The 10276-nt window shown below is 49.3% G+C and overlaps 1 protein-coding gene across 1 annotated transcript; it reads right to left on the reverse strand.

Annotated features, from left to right (window-relative positions):
- Positions 1-889: 889 nt before the first annotated feature.
- On the reverse strand, positions 890-3685 carry LOC122113655 (nuclear pore-associated protein 1-like). The gene has a single exon (XM_042686715.1). The coding sequence runs from the start codon at positions 3683-3685 to the stop codon at positions 890-892; it is 2796 nt and encodes a 931-aa protein (XP_042542649.1).
- Between the last annotated feature and the right edge of the window lie 6591 nt (positions 3686-10276).

Here is a 10276-nt window from a genome sequence, read left to right on the forward strand (position 1 = left end):
CTAATGTCATCCAAACAAGTGAAGACAATGGGGAGTAACTGAAAAATCCCTGTAAGCTGGATACAAGAGGCTCATGCTTGTAATCCTCTCTATTTGAGAGGCCAGGATCCAAAGGATCATACTTCACAGCCAGGCGAGGCAGTTAAAGATATTCCAACTCTAATTAATAAGTAAAAAGTAGAGCTTTTTACTGAACACTGGAAGCATGGCTCAAGTGATAGACCACCAGCCAACAAATTGAGCATAGCAAGCATGAGTCTCCATGAGTTCAAATTCCTCCCTCAAAAAAAGGTAGTTCCTGGAGCATGCAAGAATATATGTGCATGTTCACAGGTATAAGGAACAAATTCCCTTGCAACTCTCTAATTCAGGAATCCAAACTTTTTTTTAAATATTCTCTTTTATATTCACTTTATAGCTCTGATTCTATGTCTATTTCCTTTCTCTTCTATATTATATGGAAGCTTCACTATTCTGACTCATACTCAAACCTATGCATTTCATTTGTATGGAAGCGCTAATGTCTGATATAATCCCCCAAAGGAAGAGTGACAAATCAATTACATCAAAGTCATTTAGCTTTTACTTTTTAAATGAACATTTGGGTTTTTCTATATTTAACTGGAGAAATATAAGGGATGTTGAAATAAACTATAGAAAAAAGAAATTTATCTTGTTGCTAGTTGTATGGCTTCTGAAAACTGGCTGATCGCTCAAGTTAGGGTCCACAAGCCAGGCAGGGGCACCGGTGGGTCACACACAGTCCTTTTATACTGTCCAGTGGAACCTCCTGATGTGTCCATCACACTGTGTAGAGATGAGGCCATGTTTTGTCCATGTAAGGAGAAGAGAAGGAATCCAATGAGTCCTGTGGGAAAGTCAGATGCCTCTACATTTGTAATCTACGCCTGCGGTTGACATGTGAATCTCTAGCATCCGAATGTGAACCGCTGGAGGATGTGCCAAACCGCGAGTGTCCTGGATTTGATGAAACTCTATTGCCCATGACAGCTGCTGTGCCAGGGGGGGCCTGGTGAATTGGTGAATTCGTGTCACCACCACCTGTCAACATGGGGATTTTCATGCTATCCGTTGTAGGTGTGGCAGTGTACACAGCACTCTGAGAGTTTGTAGAAGAGGCTTGTGGGGTGATGACTGCAGGGTTCACTGCAGAGGATGATGATGTGATGGATTGCATGGTAGTATGTCTGGGTAGTTGCACTGGAAGAGCAGTAGGGTTCACTGCAGAGGATGATGATGTGATGGATTGCATGGTGGTATGTCTGGGTAGTTGCACTGGAGGAGCAGTTAGGCCATTAGCTGGTGTTATGAGTGCTGGGACACTCCGAAAACAACCATTGTTACATTGTCCATTAGAGACTCCCAATGTGGGCTGAGGGATGGCTCTTATATTGGAAAGATTTCCAATATTGTAGTTTAGTCCTTGCGTAAGTTGGGGCTGAACACTTGAATTAGCAGGTCCTTGCATGGTAGAAATTATGCCACTATGTGGCTGGTTATTAGAAGCAGGAGGCATCTGGTTCAATGCAGGATGGTTGTTCATTGAGACAGGAGATTGAAAAATTGATGCCTGTGAAGGTGGTGTTGTATCCATAGCACTATCATCATCCGTGGGTGATTTAGCTGGTGAGGAAGCATTGCCTCCAGAAACAGGGACAGTGACTGAGCCCATGTTGGAAGGGACAGAAGGAACTGCAGACAGGGGAATAGGCACACTGTGCTGCGGCACATTAGGGATGACATTGGTGGACGAAGGGAAGTTCTGAGGCACAAAGTGTTGATAGGGGACCATAGGCAGAGGTGGGTTAGTGGGAACTGGCCCCATCATCAGCTGTCCCTGGTCCAGGCTACACGGGATGGGAGGAAAAGGATAAGGTTGGGGTGGAGGGAGGTTTGTGGGGACTGGTCCATTTGGAAGATGCCCCTGGCACAGGATGTAGGGGACCTGGGGGAATGGATAGGGGTGGGGTGTAGGTGGGATGGTAGGTACTGGCCCACTCAGAATGTGCCCCTGCTGCCGGCTACAGGGGGCCTGGGGAGATGGATAGGAGTTGTTGCTGGAAACTAGAGGAGATGTAAAAATTACTGCCTCTGAAGGTGGTGTTGTATCCATGTCAACAATATCATCATGTGTAGCCATTCGAGTGGCCACACGAGAAGATACCCTGGGGGCAAGTGTGACAAAAACTGTGGTGGTTTCAGTGGTCAAACATGGCATACATTTTGGGACCACGGGAGGGTAGGTAGAGACGGGAAGAGGGGAATCCACACTCATAGGGACAGGGGAAGAGAGAGGCAAACATTCAGGGGGAGGTGGTTTGGGGAAGCCAGAAGTAGAGGGGGTTGTAGCTTTTGATCCAAGAGGATGGTGTTCATTCTCACCCTTTCGAACCCCCAAATTAGCAGCAGGGGTATTATGAGGAGCAGAGTCAGTAGGGGCAGATAAACAGCCACGGGGGATTTTAGGGGTCAGTCCCTCTTTAGGATTTGATGAGTCTGTTTTCACGCTGTGGGCCCCAGTGGCATTCCCAGTGCTGGGAAGAGCTGCAATGTCTGCAGTGCAAGTAGGCAGGGAGCGGGGGACACCGGTCCCCGCATCAGGTGGGCAAACAGAAGAGGCAGACACGGTGGCACTGCCATGTGTCACTGCCTCTGGTCTACCCTCCAAGGCTTTTGCCTTACAGTTTTTTCTCTTAGGAGACAGACTGATCTCACTAATGCCCCTGTCTCTCTGCATTTCAATACAAGGAAGTTTTGCGGGTGGGGGGAGCTCACCTCGACCCCAGGGTACAGGCCGGGGCAGTGGTAGTGGCAGGGGAAGATCCGATGTCAGGGATGTTTTCCTCTTGGCGGCTGTCCGAGCAGGTGTCTTTGGGGGAGCGTGGTTTGCTGGGGGACTAGCTGTGGGCTTGTCAGCCTCCACCTCCTTCCCTGGCTCCTGGGCGTCTGAGCAGATGGGGAGGCGGCTCTCGCCGTCCATGGCGGAGCTTTGCGAGCTGGGCATGTCACGGCCGTGACATGAGGTGCTCGTAGGAGGCGCACAAGCCTCTCTGTCCTCTTCGGGAAGAACTCGCTGCTGGGGACGAGAACAGCTTCCCTGGAGAGCGAAGGTTCTCCTGATCCTCACAGGAGGGTCTGGCGCGTCGTCTGCCAGGCTCGGGCGATCCCCCTGCTCTTTGGCCTGTCCCGTGGGCTCTCCCTGCATTCGGATCTTCCTGTAGGGGCATTCTGGGCCCCAGGCTTCCGGGTCCTGGCAGTGAGGGCGATGCGGATGGGCTGGAGTCTTCGGCTCCCCGGCCTGAGCAGGCGGCTTGGGTGCAGACACGAGCAGCGAGGATCTCCGCCAACAAGACGGGGTGCCCGCGCTCCTGCGGGCGGTCCCCGCCCCCGAGTGTCCACCTGGCAGCGCAGGCCCCGCTCTCGGGGTGGAGTCCTCCCGAGACGCCGCAGGGCCTTTGCCCGGAGTGCAGTCTGCGGCCTCGGGCCCGGGGCCGCGCCGCTGCGGGGCCCGGCGGCGACGCGCCGAAGACAGCAGCAGCCTGAGGTCGGGCTGGGCCGTCCTAGGCCCCGGCCAGCCGGCAGGCTCAGGGCCTGCCCTCGAAAGCCGCCTGGCGAGGGCTGGGCAGCGAGGCCCGCCCCGAGGCCGAGCGCGGAAGTGTCGCATGATGGCGCATGCGGCGAATACTCAGCAAAGGCGAGGAGAAACCGCGAGGGCCGCCCGCTTCCTTCTCCTCTGGTCGCTGAGGACGCCCGGCCCGGCTGGGCCCTTTGTGACGTCACCCGGCAGGGGCCACCGCAGTGCGCATGCGGGCTGCGGCCGCGTGACGCCTTCATTCACAACACGCGGAAAGCCAGACTGTTTGGTCACGCGGTTTGAACTCTGGACACTGTCCCTCAGCTCTTCAGCTCAAGGCTAGCGCTCTACCGCTTGAGCCACAGCGCCACTTCCGGTTTTCTGTGTGGCTTATTGGACATCAGAGTTTTAAGGACTTTCCTGCCCAGGCTGGCTTTGAACCGCGGTCCTCAGATCTCAGCCTCCTGAGGAGTTAGGATTACAGGCGGGAGCCACGGGAGCCCAGCCCTGCCAGACCCTTATCTCCAATGAACCACCAGAAAACCGGAAGTGGTGCTGTGGCTCAAGTGGTAGAGCGCTAGCCTTGAGCTGAAGAGCTGAGGGACAGCGCCCGGGCCCAGAGTTCAGGCCCCACGACCGACAACAACAACAAAAATAAAGAGTGGGAAAAGAAGCTCTAATACACTGTTGGTAATAATGTAAATTAGTACAACCACTATGGAAACCATTATGGAGATTCCTCAAAAATATTAAAAAAAAAAAAAAAACCCTATGATCCAACAACCCCTCTTTGGGACATTTATCCAAAAGAATGTAAGTCAGTATAAAAATCGTACATGTACACTAATATTCATTGCAACACAATGTGTAAGGTCCGCTCCTGGATGGCGAGCAGACTCCACCCTCCTCACAGAAAAGTCTCCACCCAGTACCTGCGTTACCTAGGCAACTGGCACACCTGGAAGAGGTCACATCTGCATCTGCTGAGGTCACATCTGAATTTGATGTGGCCAGACCTTTCTCCGACCATACCCTAGGTAAGGCCTAGCCCAGGCCCAGATGCACTCTTTTCCAGGTCTTTTCCAGGCCTTTCCTAGTCTCGTGGAGGGCCAAGATGGCCGGTGCCAGCCAGAACCATGAATAAACCTACCTCTTACCTGATACCACATGCATGGTGTGATTCTTATTCGGCCATCTCTTTTTAAAAACCTAACCTGAATGGTGCCTAAACCCGGGAAGGGCTTCAAGTCAGGATAGGTGGGATTCCTCTCCGTTTTTTTTTTTTTTTTGGTTTTTTTGTTTTCTTTTTTCCCTTTTTTGCTCTGAGGAATACCCACAGTTCTGACGGCCTCGTCCTTTGGCAAACCCACCTGTCTGCTGCAGACACAGCGCATCGATACCATTGCTGGCCTTCACATCCATGTCAACACCACCTCTCTACTCTGGTGAGTAAAACTACTCTCTACGGTTCTCTGTTGCTCAGTCTGTCCAGATGTGGCGCCACACCAGTGAGCTCCTACAGCCTTTAGCTGAAAGGCCGGTCACCTCTGAAGCCAAGACACTTGGTTTTGGGGGCTTGGCCATTTCTCTCTAGAGGGCTCTGGGGGAAGTTGGGACACCGCTTCTTCTTCACTCACCAGACTGACTATGCATCTACTGAGGTCACATCTGAATTTGATGTGGCCACACCTTTCTCTCCCTAGATAAGGCCTAACCCAGGCCCAGACACTCTTTCCCAGGTCTTTCCCAGCCAATATGGCCTGGTACCAGCCAGAACGATGAAAAACACCTAACACAATTTACCATAGCCAAGTCATGGAAAAGCCCAGATGCCATACAAACTACCACTGATGTGATACACACTCACACATACACAGCAACCCCAAAAGTAATAGATGAAAGCAGTAGTATTTAGGACAGAAATGAATTAAATGGATACTTAACAATATACTGGTGGCTGATGGCTCATGCTTGTAATTCTAGCTACTCAGGAGGCAGAGATCTGAGGATCTCAGTTCAAAGCCAGCCAAAGCAGGGAAGTGCGTAAGATTCTTATTCTCCAATAAAACACTCAGAAAACCAGAAGTGCACCATGGCTCAAGTGGTAGAGCACTAGCCTTAAGTTGAAGAGCTGAGGGACAGCACTCAGACCCAGTGTTCAAGCCCAATGACGGACCAAAAAAAAACCAAAAACCCATATATATATATATATATATATATACATATATACACACACACACAAAGAATGAATAAAACAAAATGTCAGTTTTTGAAATGAAGATGGTAAATTCCTAGTGAAACAGCAAAAAAGAAAAGATCTAAATCAATAAAATTAGATACGAAAAATGAAGTATCACAATAAATACCTATAAAATTCAAAGTATCATTAGGAAATATTTTAAACTTACATACTAATAAATGGGAATATGTGGGAAATGATGCATTTTTAATTCATTTGACCTATCAAAATTGAAATAAGAAGATATGTCTTTAAATAGATCAATAGCAAGCAATGAGATTGAGCAGTAATAGTCTCCCAACAAAGAAGAGTTTCAAGACAGGTTATATTCACCAACAAACTTTAATAGACTTTAAAAAATATAACATGGGTATTCCTGAAACGACTCCCTCACATATGCAGTGAAATGCAAAGAACACATTCTAGGAACATATCCTGATACTCAAAATTTATATAGACACACAGAAAAAGGAAATTACAGAATATTTTCCTTGATGAACATAGTTATAAAAATTGTCAAGGGCTGGGAAGTTGGCTCAGTGGCAGAGCGCTTGCCTTGCATACATGAAGCCCTGGGTTCGATTCCTGAGCACCACATAAGCAAAAAGAAAAAAGCCGGAAGTGGCACTGTGGCTCAAGTGGTAGAGCGCTAGCCTTGAGCTGAAGAGCTGAGGGACAGCGCCCAGGCCCAGAGTTCAGGCCCCACAACCAGACCCAAAAAATAAAAATAAATAAATAAAAATTGTCAATAAAACACACATATACAACTGTCTCAAAACACCATCCACTATGATGAGGTCTCAGTGTTTGCCCAGGCTTGCCTGCAGCTGGACTGCATCCACCTATTTTATACTTCCTGTCATAGCTGGAATGACAGGTGTGTGTTCTCATGCCCACTTGGGCTGCCTTGGAATAGAAACCTTCCATACTCAGCCTCCCATGTAGCTAGCACATTAGGCATGTGCCACTTTGTGCCTTGCATTTTTTTTTTTTTTCTGTTCCTGAGGCTGTAATTCTGGCTTGGGCACTATCCCTGAGCTCTGCTTTGCTCAAGGCTAGCATGCTACCACTTGCACTACAGAACCACTTTGCCTTTTTTGTGATTAATTGGAGATAAGAGTTTCATGGAGCCCGGCACCAGTGGTTCACGCCTGTAATCCTAGCTACTCAGGAGGCTGAGATCTGAGGATAGTGGTTCAAAGCCAGCCCAGGCAGGAAAGTCTCTGAAACCCTTATCTCCAGTAAACCACCAGAAAACCAGAAGTGGCACTGTGGCTCAAGTGGTAAAGCGCTAGCCTTGAGCTGAAGAGCTGAGGGACAGCACCCAGGCCCAGAGTTCAAGCCCCACGACTGCTGCCTCCCAAGTAGGATTACAGGAGTAAGCCTGGGCGCTGGACCTTTTTTTTTTTTTGTCAGTCATGGGGCTTGAACTCTGGGACTGAGCACAGTCCCTCAGCTCTTCAAGTCAAGGCACACACTTTACCACTTAGCCATAGCACCACTTCTAGTTTTCTGGTAGTTAATTGGAGGTAAGAATCTCATAGATTTTCCTGACCAAGCTGGCTTTGAACTGTTATCCTCAGATCTCAGCCTCTTGAGTAACTAGGATTACAGCCACCAGTACCCAGCCCTTTTTTGTTTTTATAGTTTATTTTTAAAATAAGTTCTGACCTCACACTGTGATGCTCCTAGTTCTTTCTCTCACATTGATGGGATTACAGACATGCACTACCACACTTGGCAATTAGTCTATTAATGTCATAACTCCTGCGGGCTGGGAATGTGGCTCAGTGGTAGAGCGCTTGCCTTGCATGCCTGAGGCCCTGGGTTCGATTCCTCAGCACCACATAAGCAAAAAGAAAAAAGCCGGAAGTGGCGCTATGGCTCAAGAGGTAGAGTGTTAGCCTTGAGCTGAAGAGCTGAGGGACAGCGCCCAGGCCCAGAGTTCAGGCCCCATGACCGGACCCAAAAATAAATAAATAAAATAAAAATAAAAATGTCATAGCTCCTCATCCCTGCTATGACAAGAAGTATAAATTAGGTAGATGAAGTCCAGCTACAGGTGAGCCCAAGCAAACATTGAGACCTGGTCACAAAAATAACCAGTGTGGAAGAGTTCTCAAGATGGCGACGGGGCAGTAGGGAAACGCCACAGCTCTCTCCAACCAAAAAGAGAGTTCGAGTTCCAACCTTTAATCTCCCCAAGAGACCGACAACAACAAAAAGACGAACACTCAGAGAAAAACCAGAGGTGGAAAATAACAAAAAAAGAAAGAGAGGAAAAGAAGAATTTCAGAACAGAGAAGAGCGAAGACCCCTCCCCCAACCTTTACTGGCTGCGCGGCAGTGCGCCAAGCCGCCGGCCAGCCGGCCCGGCAGGGGCTGCCGGAGCCACAGAGACACAGGGGGCTGCTTGCAGATCACCAGGTACCGGATTGCAGAACAGCGGATCGCCAGGAACAGAGAAACCTACCAGCCGGGAGTCTCCAGGAGGATCCCACCCCACCCATCACTCTCCACCGGAGCGGAGAGGCTCCATCCCGCCAAAGCCGCCCGGCACCAGCAGCGCCACAAAGGGACCTGTCGCGATCGCAACGACCCGGCGGGGGGCCGCCCAACCCAGCCCGCAACCACCCCAACTGAACTCGGACTGCAACAACAACTGACGGACTGCAACAACAACTGACGACCTACAGGGTGAGTACCCATCAGGGGACAGGGAATCCATCAAGGGAGACCAGAGCTGGAGGGAATCCCCAGACCCTGACCTAGACTCCCTACCCCAACACCCGGACCACAGGACCCACTAAAACTGGGAACTGTTCGAGAGCCCCACCAGCCGGTGGAGCACACTCTGCTGGCCAGGCCAGAGCAAGAGCGCCCCGGGAAGGGAGCTTAAATGCTCAAGCCAGGAACAGTGCCCCTGGGTCAAGACTACCAACAGTAGAAGAAATTTGAACTGTGTCCTCCAGGCTGCATAACCAAGGTGGTATACACATTAGCACAGGCCTAACGAGCGCGCTCCAGGCTGGGGCCGGAACCAGGCCAGGGGACCGGCGCCTGAACAAAGCAAAAAGGGTCAGAAGTGGGGCTGTGGCTCAAATGGTAGGGTGCCAGCCCTGAGCTGAAGAGCTGAGGGACAGCACCCAAACCTAGAGTTCAAGCCCACAACCAGCCCAAAACAAACAAAAACACATCAGGAGCCCATAGCAGACTCCAGTATTTGGGAGAGTGCATCCAGAGCATCTGATCTTCCCAAGAGCACCCGCAGGAGCAAACACAAGCAGTCTAGGCTGCTCAACCCTTCCAAAGGCGGGAATTGCTACAGCAGAGAGCTGAGAATCCTAAGTGAATAGCAGCTGGAAATAGGCTCCCAACAGAATCCAGATCAGACACAGACTCTCTCTACCAATAGAGAATCAGCAACCAAGCAAAGACAGACACACCAAAACAAGATTGAAGAGCAGTCTCCTGAACCCCCATGCGAAAATCACAGAGAAAAATCACAAGGTTTACCACTACCCAGGACAGCAAGCTCACCTCAAAAGCCAGCAGCCACGCAGGGGAGAGCCCCAGTGGGAGCAAAGCAGGAATGGAAGACAAAAACTACATCCAAGGGTTGCTGGAGGCAATGACTCAAGAAATAAAGCGAGAAATGGATCAGAAATTGAAAGAGCACAAGGATGAACTATCAAAAGATATACAGGATATCAAACAAAAATTGGATGCAAAAATAGAAGCTGCACAAACCTCAGTAAGAAGTGAGATAAACGCCAAATTAGAGGTAATGCATACTGATATCACCTCATTGAGAGGTGAGATCAGTACTCTGAGAACCAACATTGAATCCATAAAGGGATCCATTTCCATCATGCAAACCACAATAGAAGCCACGGTCAACAGAGTGAATGAAATGGAAGGTAGAGTGTCAGATACAGAAGACAGAATACACCAACTGGACCAAAAAGTGACAGATATGGAAAAATCACTCAAATTAAACCAAAGGGAAATTCAAGAGCAAGCAGATAATGCTAAAAAATTTAACCTTCGCATAATCGGAGTGGACGAAGGTGAGGAATTCCAGAGCAAGGGAATGCAACACCTATTTAACAAGATAGTCAATGAAAATTTTCCCCACCTCAAAAACGACCATCTTAACTACATCACAAAAGCTTATCGAACACCCAACAAGCAAGATCCCAGGAGAAACACTTCTAGGCACATAATAGTAACAATGATGGATCTGAATAATAAGGAAACAATCCTGCATGCAGCAAAAATGAAGAAGGAGCTATACTACAACGGGAAAAAAATTAGAATCACTGCAGATCTCTCCACACAAACAATGAATGCAAGAAAAGCCTGGGAAAGCACCATACGAGCCCTGAGAGCCAATAACTGCCAACCCAGACTGATATACCCGGCAAAGCTAGCATTCACAT

Source organism: Dipodomys spectabilis, unplaced genomic scaffold, assembly GCF_019054845.1.
Source record: "Dipodomys spectabilis isolate Male_0828 unplaced genomic scaffold, ASM1905484v1 ptg000098l, whole genome shotgun sequence".
Taxonomy (NCBI): Eukaryota; Metazoa; Chordata; class Mammalia; order Rodentia; family Heteromyidae; genus Dipodomys; species Dipodomys spectabilis.

Coding starts and splice junctions, on each gene's coding strand:
- LOC122113655 (XM_042686715.1), bottom strand. CDS start 3,685: ATGCGACACTTCCGCGCTCGGCCTCGGGGCGGGCCTCGCTGCCCAGCC.